Genomic DNA, 16,081 nt, shown 5'->3' with positions numbered 1-16,081 from the left:
ATCTAACACTAACATCTTCTCCATACTAACTCTAGGATTCACAATAAAAAAAATGATATCTTATTTTATTTTACACACTCATATATTCATTTCTTTTTACCAAAAACTTATCTCATTTTCTTTATAAATTTTAGCATGCCTCCGCTAAGACGCCAACCGCGCAAGAACTCCACCCGACGTATGGCCGCTCTAATCGCCAAATAAATGGCCGCTGTGATTCCCGAACTTATAACCCAAATCCAAGCTGACCAACCTATACCCGTTGTTGCACCCGTTGAACCCAGACCCGCATCTTACCTACTTAAGCAATATACTAGTGCCAACCCGTCCGAGTTCTTTGGAACCAATTGCTTGACTACTTTGTTGCAATGGTTCGAATCGATCGAGAGTGTGTTCCGACATAGCGAATGCCCCAAAGCGAAAAAGACAAATTTCGGTCCCTCAGCCCAAAAGTATCAAAAGCAAATGGGAGAAAGACATGTTGATTCTCTAAACAAGCTTTCTCGTATTTAACAACTTTGCCCGATTCAGCCTTCAACGCAGCCTGAGCCATAACAAACCCACGGTCCCTCAGCCCAAAAAGAAGAGACCTCCCTTAAGATCCACACATGCGTGTTTCCCCCTACCCACTCGAACACAAGAATATTAGATGGTCGTAAAGTAGACCTCTCTTCAAGAGGATCCGTAAGAAAGTTAACAGAGGCCTCATTTTTAACAGAAATCCCTACCCGTTTAAGAACATCACACAGAACATCTCTAACCAAATCATGTTTGTATTTAAAGCCATACAATTATTTGCAATACACAACATGGTCTCCAAAGGAATCCAAACAGACCTTGCGAAACAGATTTAGCAATCTATGATTTCGTGTCTAAAGGGGGGTCGCAGACATTTGTTTTTGGTTTTCTACACATTTAAGATGAAGATTATATAGTGCGGTCCAATTCCTAACACATATATGTAACTACTTTAAAAAAAATAAAAAAAAAATTGAGAGCCCTATTTTTTTTGTTGGCCTTAAGCCCTTGTCTAGTATTCTAAGACTAGGGCCATCCAAACCGCTCTTCGCTCGAACTCGCTCGCTGCTCACTCGAAAAATGCTCGCTCGATTGAAAACGAGCCACTCTGCTCGGTTCGGTTTGTAAACGAGCTAAGGAACGAGCAAAGGTCCGGTCGGTTCGGTTCGGCTCGAATATTTTTAATTTATCGTATATATTATTATATATGAACAAATATATAAATATATAGAGAAAACACATAAATATAAGCTTACAATTATTTTTGCCACTTTAAATGTTTCATATTCCGTCAATTTTATAGTTTTATATGTTTGGTTTCAAGTTTTTAGAATACTAAAAGTTTTTTTACATGATCATTATATCTCACTTCAAACTTATTTTTAATAAAAATTTACAATCTACTACACATTTGTATAAAAATTACTAATTTAGTTATAAAATATATTATTTACGGCCTTTAAATTTGTTTCTTATTGAAAATTTTAAAGTGAAAAAGAAACAAATAATGCTCGAAATCGCTCGATGTTCGATCGAAAAATGCTCGATTCGATTTTGGCTTGTTTCAGTTTTCGCTCGGTTCAAATTTCAATCGTTCGATTCGGTTGTAAATGAGACAAGCAACGAGCAAGCCTTCGCTCGCACGGTTTGGCTCGGCTCGTGAACAGCCCTATAGGCCTGGCCCTGAATTAGATAAAAAGACTCAATTTTATGTAGTTCTACCAAACTATTATAAATCACTACTGCTCATATTTGCTTCAAAATTAAGTTTTTTTAAAAACAAAGTAACAATACTCTCAATAGGGTTTCAAATCATATAAAGATTACCTCAAAAAGACACTCGGTTAATATTATTTGGCTTTTGCAAAACAACAAAAGTCTGTTCCATCTCAACTTGTAAAGCTACTATATATATTTCGTATTTGCACGACACTTATGGCCGTACGTATTAGTTCTTTTCATAAAAATATGTAAAGAAAAAGTTGATTAAACCGGGTGTCTTAACATATAAATAACATACCAAATTGTAGGGTCAAATTAAATAGGCATTTGATATCGATCACATGCTTTGAAATGAAGAAAGACAAAGTATACGTAAAAAACAAGCTCAAGAAAAGAAGATATCAAATTATAACTTTACTAGGGTCACTCCCACAACAATTATAACCTTTATTCTAAACCAAAAGCCACCTTATACTTTAATAATTCCATACCCACATTCGAATCTACTTTCTTTTTAGTTTGGTAAACTGGTTGAATTAGTCTAGCCACCTTTCTTGACCAGAAGTCAATAATAAAAAACGAGCCTCGTCGTTTTTACGTTATATATAGTTTTAACGAATCTTTACAAATATAAATTATCTATTTAATGTACAATATTTTACGAGCGTGGAATCATTCTCAACGTTTACAATAATTTTCAATTACATAATTTGTCAGCGTGTGGACTGTGGACACCGGACAGTTTAAAATTACAAAAACATAATCAACCGAAAATAATACAATAACATATGCAGATCTGAGTGCAAGATACAGCGCATCAATGAAAAATGTTATAAAAAATATCTATATCTTTCAACATGATCAATGATCAAAAGAGGATGACGAACACGAACACGACGATGGGCTTTAATATTTAAAATGGTAACTTCTTGTTTGAATCTCCTTTGACATGGACTTTGAACCCTAAGATGTCTTGCTTGTAAGGTAGATATGATTTCATCTTACTTCCTTTCTGTTCTCCTCGTTTATGGACGTAAAACAGTTCGTGAATCGACGGAGGTGACGCTGTCTTCGACTTTACAGCGGCTTTTGGACCTTCGACGGACTTGACTAACCCTTTTTTACACGAAGCTTCGACTCTCTTAGGGCATAAAAAGAACATGGTTTCGTTGCCAGAGCTATTGCTCCGGCGAAGAATATCCTTTATCTTCCACCTTCTGGAATGAGAGTCTTCTGATCCAGTGGACCTGCTTTTCTTAACATGAGCAGGCCCACTGGATCTATGTCGCCAGGACACACAAAAAGTCCTGGAAGATACATGATCTTCCAGATCTTCCGCTGCTTCTGATGACGTAGAAGACATGGTGTCATCACTGTCACTTGGAAGCAGCGCATCCAATGGAATGACATCGTCATGATCTACCTCATCCTTCGACACCAGATCGGTGTTGAAGATCGGTAAAAGTATCCGGCCTTCAAGGGCAAGCTCTTCTGTCGAAAACTTCTCCCCAGAGAACTCCACGGAGAACTCGAAATCCTCTTCGTTAATATCAGCAAACTCGAAGTCTTTGACCTCACGGCTGACCTTGGCGGCCGCCGTAGAGGTCGTGTTATGGTTGGAGTAGCAACTGAAGCTAGGTGAAAACCCTATGTCATTGGAATTTTGCATTATTATTTTTGTGAAGGTCAAATAAGTTTGAGTTTCTTTAACAATAAAAAGTTAGGGTTTGTATGGTAGAAGTGGGTGTGTGGGTGTATTTATGAATGAAGTCTCCTTCTGGAGTTTTAACTTGCACGCGCTTGTATATGTCACAGTTGAGGTCATACTCATTTATTTACTTTAATCTACCTTGTACACACACACCACCTTTAAAGAGTCAATGGTACGTACGTGTTCGTCGGGTGGCCAACTTGGGTATACATGACTTATTCAAACTATGGGTTGTTGAATTAGTTTTCGTTATTTCAAATTGGTTTTATCCATTATGGAGATTTTAATTTGATTAATACAGGTTTTTTTCTCATCCATAAATTTAACTTATTCAATAATTTCTAGCAGGTCTACTATACTTATAAGACTAATATACCAACTAGTCTTAAGAAACACCTATTTTTTATTAGTAGCTACTATTTTGGTGGTTAATTTATTTTGATACACAATCATATTTTATATATGTGTGAACCTTAATATACGCGCTGCTTGCGGTACGCGCATATAATATATATATGTGTGAACCCTCGGGTGGGCAAAAGTGAAGTTGCACTAATTTTGACGTTATTTTACTAATCTCGTGAAAATAACGTTAAAAGTGGCGGAAGGTAAATCAGGCATCATGTGGTGGCGTTGATATATAGCCGAAAGACAAGGGTACATGCACCAATCAGCCGGTGTCCTGATGATTAAGTACTATGTGCCTTATGTCCAAGGCTTGATACAAAACTACTTTCGAACCGGAGGTCTCACCGGAAGCAGCCTCTCGATCCCTATGAGGGTAGAGGTAAGGCTGTCTACATCTTACCCTTCTCAGATCCTACCATAGCTTTGCTATTAGTGGAATATACTGAGTACGATGATGATGATATGATGACACAATCAAATTTGCTATGTCTTTAGCTATGAAAAGTGATGTCAATAATTTAGCTTCGGATTGGCTATATAAGTTTGTGAAGGAAGTTTTGCTAAGAAATGTAGCTATGATTTTTGCTACAAATTTACAATGATAGATTTTGCTATCAGCTATGCTGCATATTTTGTTAGATCCTATATATAAGCTAAGAAACAGGGTACGAATTATTTTGTAAGGTTTTTAATACAAATGACTACTAAAACTTGATCCAAAACTTTACATTTTTTAATGTATATATAAATTCTATAAATATATACAAATCATGTCAAATAAGTATCCAAATCAAATAGAATGAAATATCTAAATTCAATACAATATAAATGAGGCCTCTCATTTCAGTGTATAACCTTACTTTTTCTTCAATTGTTTTAATCTTAGCATGTTTGCCATTTCACATTACAACTCCACCAGTTGTTTCGTCTACTGTGCACATATATAATTAGTGAATATAATTATTATTGTCCAAAAATAACGAATACTCACTTTCACTACAAACTTGCCCACCAATATTTATGTGGTTAGGCAACAATATTTTCGTAAAAAAGTGTATGAAAAGTACGAAAGTATGGTGGAAAAGTTGGCTTTAGCTTTAGCAATGGAAAAACATCCGGAACTAGACGTGCACAAAAAAAACCGGTTCCAGAACCGAACCGGCCTGGAACCGGTTCCAGTTCCTATCCGAATGGCCTTATACCCGGTCTGGGTATTTTTAAACCCGAAATCCCTACCCGGTTCCACTGATTATATTTCCAAACGGTTCCTACCCGGTTCCAAATTGTACCCGGTTCGGTTCCTACCTGAAAAAACCGGTTCCAGCGGGTTATTTATTAAAAAAGTAGCTGATGGTCAAAGTAGCCGTTGTAACCGGTTCCAACGGTAATATAGCCGTTGGAACCGGTTTTTGAAGGAGAATAGAGCCGTTGTAACCGGTTCCAACGGTAATATAGCCGTTGGAACCGGTTTTTGAGAGAGAATAGAGCCGTTGTAACCGGTTTCAACGGTAATATAGCCGTTGGAACCGGTTTTTGAGAGAGAATAGAGCCGTTGTAACCGGTTCCAACGGTAATATAGCCGTTGTAACCGGTTTTTGATGCCCGAAACCTATATATAACTTGTTTTCCACCACTTGTTTCACCACCAAACTCAAAAACAAACTAAAATACTTCTCGTTTAGCAAACCCAACCATCTGACTCAAGAATATTATGGCACCCACCAAAAAAACTAACAAGTCTAAGAAGAATGTTTTTGTTGAACCCGTTCGTGCTATAGATGACCCACAAGTTCTTGCGGCAGTCACCCATAACCACAACCAAGACGTATGGAAGAATTGGGATTTGGTCATCAATGTCGATGGTGATCAAAAGGCTCGTTGCAAACTATGTGGAACACTATTAAAGCACGATTCCAACTCGACTTTGAGAAAGCACATCGAGAAGCCATATTGCAAGGCCTTGAAAGGTATTGGCGCAACCGATCAAGTTGACTTGGGTAAAGATGGTACGCTATTTCGTTACAACACGAATCAAGTTCAAGATAGAATGACAAAGTTCGTTATTCAGCGAGGTTTGCTGTTTAACCACTTCGACGACCCGGATTTGACGTCGTTGATTCGAGAAACTCTACAACCGCGATACTCACATGTAAGTTGTACTACCTTAAGACGTCATTGTATCAAGTTGTGGGAGTGTGCTAAGAAAGACTTAATCGAGTTTTTTCATTCTTTACAAGCGATGGTTAGTTTAACTACCGATGTTTGGTCGGCACTACACGGGTTACCCGAATCATAAATATGTGTCACTGCTCATTGGGTTGATCCGGTGACATGGCAAATGATAAAACGCACCATCGCTTTTGAAAACTTCCCGTTCCCACATACCGCCGACAAATTGTTTGAATTGCTTGATGAAGTTATAACGACTTACAACTTGAAAATTAAAATATTTTCGATTTCTTTTGACAACGCATCAAACAATACTAAGATGGCCGAAAAATTTATCATTAAATATTCACCGCCTTGTTATGGGGATTTTTTTCATGTTCGATGTGTTGCACATATCATCAACTTGGTTGTTCAAAAAGGTCTCGACAATGATAACATTTGTGACGATTTAAAATTCTTTAGACTTATGTTACAAGATGTTTTCAAAAGTGGTAAAATAAATCATCTTGAATATAAGAACTATTGCAAGTCAGTTGAATGAAAGTATTTGGGGCCGAAGTGGGACGTTCCAACCCGTTGGAACTCAACTTGTCATATGCTCAAGTGTGCTTTTTCCCAACGCCAAACTCTACAATGTTTTCATAACAATCTTGTTGACGTACGCGAGACCGATATGCTTCCCGAAAGTGTTTGGGTCAATGTCGGTTTTTTGTTAAAATATCTTGACGTGTTCAAAACCTCAACAACAAAGTTATCAGGAGTCTATTATCCTACTAGTTGTTGGGTTTTGCAAGAATTGTACTACATGTCTTGTACTTTTAAAGAGTTTGAGGAAAAGAACAAACTCTTCACTAATATTGTTGCGGTAATGAAGGAAAAGTTCTTAAAATATTTTGAAAACATACCGCCGGTCTTTACTTGTGCCGCCACTTTAAACCCCTATTGGAATGTTAATGGGGTTGAGACAACGATCAGAGAAATATTCGACAACATGGGTATGCACGAGATCGACCCGAAGTTGTCGACGGAAGCGAAGGAAAAGTTTAACAAAAACCTTCAAGACCTTTATGACCATTATTTTCAAATGTATGGTCTAAGCACGAGATCGTCTATTGTGAAAAATACAACTACTAGTAGGCCGTGCAAGGACCGACTTATAAACTTGATGAATGTGGTTCGTGAATCGGCATCGAAGAGCCAAAGAGGAAACACACCAACTAGCGAACTTGGTCGATATAGTGGAGCAAACTATGTTGAGGGCGCAACGGCCGACGACGTTCGCAATATTGATTTGTTGGCTTGGTGGAAAGGAAAACAAAACGAATTTCATATTCTATCCGCCATGGCTCGTGATTTGCTTGCGGTACAAGCCTCAACGGTTGCTTCCGAATCGGTTTTTTCTCTTAGTGGGAGGGTACTATCAATGCGAAGAACAAAATTAACTCCCGAGTCTCTAGAAGTTTGCATTTGCCTAAAGGACCATTTGGATGCGGTGGATCGAGTACAACACAAGGCAAACTTTGAAGACGAAATACCAATAGAGCGTCCTATTCATGATGAGGAAGCAGAGGACGGGCATTCTTCCGATAATTCGGGTGGTGAAGAAGACGAGGGTGAAGACGTAGAAGAGTTGTAATTTTTATTTGTTTTAGTAAAATCATTTGTACCGGTTTATTTGTTTAATAACTACTTTTGTTTTGTTACTTTTTTAATAACGACGAACACTTTATTTATTTAAACAAGAACTATTAGAAACATTATTAAAACATAACAATACTAAACATAACAACTACAACTAAAAAACAACGTCCGTTGTTTTAATCCAGCGTTCTACAACGATTAAGCGTTGTTACCGGCGGTAGATGCTTGGGTTGTAGAGCCGGACGACTCTCCCACTTCCGCTTTTTTAGCATCCAAACTTCTTTTCTCTCGACAATACTTATTCGTATGTTTTCGTAATGTCGAGTTGGTTCTGCTTTAATAAATTTCGAGCAATATTTGCAACGAGCCATCTCTTGTGCGTCGGTCATGACACACAAATCGTAATGAACCAAAACATCGGGGCATCGTGTTGTTTCGATCACCATAACAGCATCGTCATTAGTTGCCATTTCTTGTCGGTTTAACCTTAATTGTGATTTAGAGTGTGTTATATAGTTTTGCAAGTGGTTTAACAAACAACACACAACACATTGCTATTTATAGTAAGTTTCTAAGCTTAATATAGTAAAATAACCTATTCCAACAGTCAAAAACGGCTATATAGCCGTTGGAACCGGTTTGTAACGGCTAGTTTTTTTGAATTTAAAAAATACCGGCGGAACCGGTTTTTTCGTAATACCCGATTCCGGTTCCTACCCTACCCGGTTACTAAAAGTTGGCATTTCTGGGCACCGGTTCGGGTCCGGAACCGACCCGGTTCCTGACTGGAACCGGCTCCATTTTCTACCTGGTGTAAAAAAACCCGGTTCCAACCCGGTTCAGGTTTTTGAGAGAACCCGATTGTGTGCACCTCTATCCGGAACCGTATCAACTTTCATGGCTTAAGAAAGGTTAATATCGTCAAACACTCAAACATATTCAACGTGCTTAGTTCATTTTTCCGTTAACAAGTATTAAAAGGATGAGGTGTGGTGTGATGCAAAGTTATTCCGAAGGGTGCTTGGGCTGTCACATAATATTGTACCAACCGTGGCAATACAACCAACATACCTGACACTACGTTCGACGGCTTTCTTAACCCTTACACTTTTAAAATTGACAGATCCAATTTCACCTTAGCCCCTTTTACTAGTTGTGACACTTCCGTGTACGCTATTACATATGGGGTGCCGACAAGTCAAGCTGATCGCGAGCTAGTTAAGCTGCAATCGATAAAAAGCTCGAGACGAGACGAGCCGAGCCGAGCTTTTTCGAGCTTGAGCCGAGACTGAGCCCCAATAGAGCGTTTAGTTATCGAGCATGAGCTCGAACCTTATATATATATATTATATATTAAAGTTTTACCTTTTTGAACTTCTTTGTACTAATTAGTTAACACTTCATAGCCGAGCTTTGGCTCATTTAAGGTGCTAAACGAGCTTGATTCGAGCTTAATTAGGCTCGTTCAGAATTTTCCTAAAATATATAAAAATAATAATAAAAAATATGTAAATTAATTAATAAATAATAAATGAATGATCGAGCCCAAACTGAGCCTCGGATTGAAAAAACAACTAACGAGCCGTGCTTGGGCTTTAGAAAAAGAGCTCGAAACGAGCCAAGCTCGAGCTCAATCCCTCAGAAGTCAAAACGAGCAAAGCTCAAGCTCGTTGATACTAACACTCAGCAAATCAAAATTTTGGATTGTATCGTGGACTTGAGGATGAGCCGTTTTCAAGTGAGGAGTATGAAACCGATATCAAGTGGGAGGCAAAGCTACCCGACCAGAAGGCGCACACCCAAGGCAACGCATATGGGGTTTGCATGGACTTAATTATTTTAAATAAGTTTGAATTTTGGTTTAGTGTGGTTTATCTTTTTCTTTTGTTTATCTTTAATTTGTTGGGAGAATTTCATGTTTGAACACCTTAGTTAATTAATTAGCTAATTTATTTTTTACTATAGAAGAACTTTTTCATGACAGTATGACATAGACGTTTTATGACAATATTGTGAATCAGCATAAAAGAAAATTAAATTACGATCATCATCATTTTCTCTAATGTGAACTCCCTAATTTATTTGTTTCCAAAGATGCCATTGCCATCTAGGATTCTTTTCTATTTCCACAACCCTTACACTTCTGCTGTCAGAACTGGTTTATCAAAGAAATAAAATCAATGGAGTAATTAAACTGCAACATAAACTGAAGCTATATATTTATTAAAAAAAGACAGTGTTATAGAATTGAAGTTATATAGTATGTAACCCTTCCAAGGGCGAAGCTTCCTTATGGCTCGAGTATGAACTGTACGTTTTATCATGTCATTAAGTAAACTATTAAGTATGGAGTCTGATCCATTTTGATCCAACGTGTTTCAATATGCTTTATTTTTTTATCATAAAAATTCCTTAATCCATCAGTGTGTGCTTACCATAGTTAAAACATATAGATCTTGATTTGTAATACCGAGAACTAAGTGTTTAAAAAATTATTGATGTGTTGTAAATTACAGAGAAAGAAACAAACTTTTATATTTATGGCCCATTGACCTTTATCTCTAATCATGGAAAATACAATAAAAGAATTAAACGAGAATCCCTTGATTAATGAAGTAAACGGTCATGAGTGTGTTGTCAATGGGTTGTGAAATCTTCCAAGAAAAGTAACAAGGAAATGATGTTAAAAGATAATCCTTGGTTATATATGTATTTTTTATTTTCTAATATCTCCTCAAGTTGAGTAGTAGGATTTTGATCAATACTGAACTTGCTAAGACAATTGTTGAATATTTTTCTATTGACGACATTTGTTAATATATCCGCTAATTGATCTTATGATCAGGCGAATGTAATTTCTATATCCCTTCAAGTTTTTTTTCGTTGATGTTCCTATCGATCTCCACATGCTTTATACAATCATGTTGGACAAGATTTTTCGATATTTGTATTGCAGCCTTATTGTCACACATGATTCTACAACCTTCGGTTTAAAGAAAACCATTTTCTGTCATAAGTTTACGTATCTATAGAATCTCTATCACTCCCCGTGCAATTCCTCGGAATTCCGCTTCGGCACTCGATAATGCTACGACCTTCTGCTTTTGCTTTTCCATGTAACTAAATTTCCACAATCTAGTGTGAAGTACCCTAATGTTGATCTTTCATCATCTTTGTCCCCTGTCATGTCTGCATCAGTATACACTTGAACTTAAGTTTGTGAACCTGTGTGGCGCTTCCATGTAGGAAGGCATTCTTAATATCAAATTGATTAAGAGGCCATCTTTCATTTGCAGCAATAGAAAAAAGTACTCGGGTTGTGTTGATCTTGGCTACCGGAGAGAACGCCATTGAGTAATCAATTCCATATATTTGTGTATATCCTTTGGCTACTAATCGTGCTTTGTACCTTTTAGTGGTTTCATACGGTTTCTGTTTAGTTGTAAAGACCAATCGACATCCTACTGGTTTCTTTCGTAATGGGTGGTCACATTTTCCCCATGTGTTATTTTCACTAATGTTTTCATCTATGTTTTATTTGCATCCTTCCAATTCTTTGATATTAAGGCATGTTCCACGGATGTTGGAATTTGTTCAGCATATATGGAAGAATTTAGCTACTTCAGATAAGTTCCCTTCGACTATGTTCGTCATGGGATACTCGGAATTATTGCTATGTTTATCTGGAGAGTATCATGTAGGTGGGACTCTTCTACTGGCTCTTGGTAGTAGAACGTATTTCTCAGCTCTTTCTTCTTGTATTGGTTCACCATGTTCTTACTGCACTGTTGTCTTATGGTTATCAATAATATTAATATTTTGATTTTCACGAGATTCATTATTTTGTATTTCTTCATGTATTAGAGAATTACTTACCTCAGACTCCAAGTTCAGAGGATTTGAAGTTGGAATGATTGTTGGACCATCGGATTGTTGGGAAGTTAGTGACTCAGCCTTGGTACTTTAATCTTCTTTTGAAAAGGGTTGGGTATTTTCATTAACTTTTTTCGTTGATGAATCCCATTTGGCACCCATTTTATCCAACTCAGTGTGTCATTATACTCCCCCCCCCCCCTGACCACTGTGTTGGGAGGTATAAAAGAATTTGGTTTCGAGAAAGTCACAATTCATGGTAGTGTACATATGACGTTTTCTGGGGCTATAACACCGGTATTCTTTTTAGTTGACACCTTAGCCTACAAAAACACATTTTTTTCGCACATGGGTCAAGTTTGCTTCATTTTACTTCGGGAATGTGGACAATGACGGAACATCCAAATAACCCGTAGATGGATGGCCTAATCTTCAGTGCCATAACCTTGGAATTACCATGAAATCACCATGGTGAGTCACTTCATCCACGTAATACAATCCTTGGAGTTTAGTGCCACGCTTAATAATCAGTCCAGTCTTGATGTCTTGTTAAATACAAAAGATGGAATGCATTAACACTGAGCAGTTTAATTCTTTTGTGACATGACTAATAAATAGCATCTTATGTGACAAAGACGGGTCATATAGACAATTATTAGGTTTTAATGTTGGGGAGATTTCAATAGTTCCACCTCCCTTTACTGGAACGATTCCACCATCGGCAGTATTAATGTGATTGATTTTTTGTTTAGATTTTGAAATCATGTCCGGAAGTTCAAATGTCATGGTGTCGGTAGCACCATAATCAAATATCCATGGTATATCTATATGCTCACAAGTTTTGGCCGTATTAACATGTCCAATGGGTTCTAAGATCCCGTTATTGGTTTTAGGTTTCCCTAAATTTTATATGAGTTTATTTGTGAAAAACAGAATCTTCATGGGTTTATTTGTTACAAAGTTGGTTTTTTTAATCTTTTACCATGTATATGTCATTTTTATAATTAACGAAATCTTGGGGGTGTTGTTTAATAATTCTAAAACTTTAGGGTAGAAGAATTTAGCATTTGAAAGAGAAGGGTTTGAGAATACTTCCTCAAACCTGTTACCTCCATCGTCGTCCTGCCCTAAATCAGTGTTTCCTCTAAAAAGTGCTTCTATCTCTGGTGCTATGTTGGTTGTCACAGCTGCCGGTGGCCTCTGAGTTACCCACAACGGCCATAGCGTTTCCCCCTTTTAGAAGTGGATAGAAGATCACTATGCATAGAATACAACTGATGGCTCAGCTAAATTTTGTAAACGAAGTATATATAAAACCTGTTTTAAAGCAAGTAATTTTGTAAAAGGAAAAAGGGTATTTAATTCCCTATTTTATGAAAGTAAGTATTTTGCTAAACATTTTCCGTTACGTAATCAAACTTTGATAAATTAATAGAATCGGTACCAACTATGGGTCACACGACTAGGCCCCTGAGGCTGGGTGTGACAGGTTGTTATTAGAGCCATTGGTTTTAGCGAACTAGGTACTTAACCAAGTATCTATGCTTTAACCAGACTAAGATTTGATATGTACGGATAAGATATGATAGTACTAAGTTTCGTATTAATGTTTCTATGTAAATATCCGACTATACTTGTTACTTCATTGACTTCAGATTATCCAGTAAAAAAGAGAGAAGGTCAAGTATGGCATATGCTTAGATTACATAAAATTTCGATAGAAATGTTAAGTGAATGAATCCAATTGTACTACCCAATATCATCCTTTTGAAGAGGTCGAAGGAAGAGAGCCTTTTTGTAATGGATAAGAGATAAATCCATATGTACCTAATACATGCACATATTTAGATAGTTGACAATGTTACACACTACCAACTACCCACATAGACTCGAATAGAATTGCTACCAAGGCTTGATCTAGCCTATCTAGGAAGTCGAGGACACAAGTATGAGTTCTATAGAAATTTATGGAGTTAACAACTCATGAAAATCCAATAGCTACTTATGCTTAGATAAAAGCAACAAATCTGCCAGAAGAAATGGATCCACTAGAAACGAATAGAATATTATTTTTCTATCAATAGGACTATACGCCAATAAGTTCGACATATCATGATAATGAGTTACAATGATCCGTCACCAAAGTACAAGTATCCGATAATTAACCTGCATCAATGGTTAAGCATATTGATAAGACATCTTCAGAACATATCGGTTATGTATCAATGGTTAAACATCTCGATAAGACATCTTTAGAACACATCGGTTATCATGACAGTAAATATTTAGAACACATAAAGTAAAGTAAATTAATTAATTACAACTGGCCACTGTAATTAATAAATTAAGTTACTCATTATGCTCTGAATTACTACTTGGCATGGTATACATCTAATTATTATGTATTCATAGTTTTTATATAGATTTCCTATCATCATGTATTATAAGATTTATAACTACTCGACATTAGCATCAAACCCTGAAAATTTCAAAAACTTATCAGCCAAGAATATCATACCATTGGTACTAAAAGCATTGACATGTCTTTGATTTGGGTGTAGACTTGGTTATTTAATGACCAAACCCATATTAAAATACAAGAAAATGATCAAAATTCAAAATCTTAGAAAACGGTAGAATCTTGTTAGTAGGTAACGACATACATGTTCAATTGTTACTCATGATATTGGCTGGTTATGGCACCGTCCTATGCGATAAGAAAGCAAATGGAAAGACCATCTAAATTGTTGGAGACACGACGTTGGTCACGTTAGCATAATCTCAATGATTAAAGCTAATAAATGTTTATGTAAAGGATGCTTAGCATTCATGGTATACGTGACAAAAGAACCCAAAGAGAGGAAACTAGAAGACGTTCCAATCATCTCAGAATTTCCCGACGTTTACCTAGAATTACTAGGAATACCACCAGAATGTGGAGTCGAATTCAGAATAGATCTAGTACTGGGAACAATGCATGTTGCTCGATACGATATAGACAAGCTTCAACAGAGATGAAAGAATGGAAGAAATAGTTAAACGAATTGTTTGAAAAAGGATTCATAAGACCAAGTTTTTCACTATGGGGAGCCCCGACCCTACTCGTTAAAAGAAAGACGATTCGATGAGGACGTGCATTGATTATCGAGAATTAAACAAGGTAACGATCAAGAATAGATATCCTCTTCCAAGGATCGATGATCTGTTTGATCATCTGTAAGGAGCGATTTACTTTTCTAAGATCGATTTACGTTCAGGATATTATTAGTTAAAATTTTAAGAGAAAGACGTTCTGAAGCCCACATTTAGAACGAGATACGGAAATTTTGAGTTTACTGTCATGTCGTTTGGACTTACTAATGCTCCTGCAACGTTCATGATATGATTAATCGCATTTGCAATCCGTATTTGGATAAGTTTGTTATCATATTCATCGACGGTATACTTATTTATTCTAAATCGGAAGAAAATCATCAAAATCATCTTAGGATACTTCTCTAGATATTAGAAAACGATAGGTTGTATGCTAAATTCTCTAAGTGTGAGAAGATGCATCCAATAAGTGACAAGATGTACCAGAATCTAAGGAATAATTACTGATGGATTGGCATAAAGAAAATATTGCCATCTACGTTGCTAAATGCTTGACTTGTTCAAAAGTCAAGGCAGATCATCACAAACCAGTTGGTTTGCTGCACGAACCTGGCATACCAATATGGAAATGGGATATGATAACCATGGATTTCATTATGAAGTTACCTAAAAGTTATCGACAAAATAATGCAATCAGGGTTACTATAGATAGACTTGCTAAGGCTGTCCATTTTATTCCGATACAAGAATCATTTGGTATGGATATGCTAGCACATCTATATGTTGATAACATAGTATCCATGCACGGTGTGTGATATGGTCTAAAATATACATATTATTATATAAATATTTCCTACACTTTTAAGTTCTTTTGAGCCAGGTTTTTATTGAATAGTATTCTTAATTGGTTCAGATGTGGGTTTTAAGGTTTTAAAAGTAAACGAGCTAAATTGAGTATTTTTATTATTTTAGAGATCAATAAGTAATAATAATAATAATAATAATATAGTAAGCATACAAACTAAAATCAAATGTATAATTGATAATTAAAATATTCATGTCATAAGTATTTGTTGTTTGTCTCGTGCAGTAACACCAAAAAAAAGAATAATGTTATTTAATTGGGCCTGGAGGAATTATTTTGACAAAAGTTCACAACTAATAATAAAGGGATGAAGTGGGCCGCCAGTTGTGGGTTTCTAAAAGTTATTGAAGTCGGTTAGTTTAAAAACTTGGACAACAAGATTGTTATTAATGTCTTAAGAGGCCGACATATTATTATTATTATTATAAAAAGGGGGCAGATGACAATTGGTGAGCTCTCCAGAATTGGACAGAAGGTGGGTTAGTCAGAGTTCGACGCAAGAAGAAGAAAGAGGCAAGAAAGCCATTGGTTCGAGCCAAGATCGTTTGGGTTCAACACCTACTCAACCAAGCATCATTATA

The 16,081-nt window shown here is 36.5% G+C and overlaps 1 protein-coding gene across 1 annotated transcript; it reads right to left on the bottom strand.

Moving 5' to 3' along the window:
- Positions 1-2,653: 2,653 nt before the first annotated feature.
- LOC143633601 (uncharacterized) lies at positions 2,654-3,409 on the bottom strand. Its single transcript, XM_077101870.1, has one exon. It carries the CDS (start codon positions 3,407-3,409, stop codon positions 2,654-2,656), a length of 756 nt encoding a protein of 251 aa, XP_076957985.1.
- Between the last annotated feature and the right edge of the window lie 12,672 nt (positions 3,410-16,081).

Source organism: Bidens hawaiensis, unplaced genomic scaffold (assembly GCF_021521415.1).
Source record: "Bidens hawaiensis isolate Kalapana, Puna unplaced genomic scaffold, B.hawaiensis_p1.1 tig00006805_1, whole genome shotgun sequence".
NCBI classification, from domain to species: domain Eukaryota; kingdom Viridiplantae; phylum Streptophyta; class Magnoliopsida; order Asterales; family Asteraceae; genus Bidens; species Bidens hawaiensis.
Note: the sequence above shows the minus strand (reverse complement) of the source record. Positions and strands in the feature narration are given on the sequence as shown.

Excerpts from the sequence above, each read along its gene's own strand:
- LOC143633601 (XM_077101870.1), bottom strand. The coding sequence starts at position 3,409 with ATGCAAAATTCCAATGACATAGGGTTTTCACCTAGCTTCAGTTGCTAC.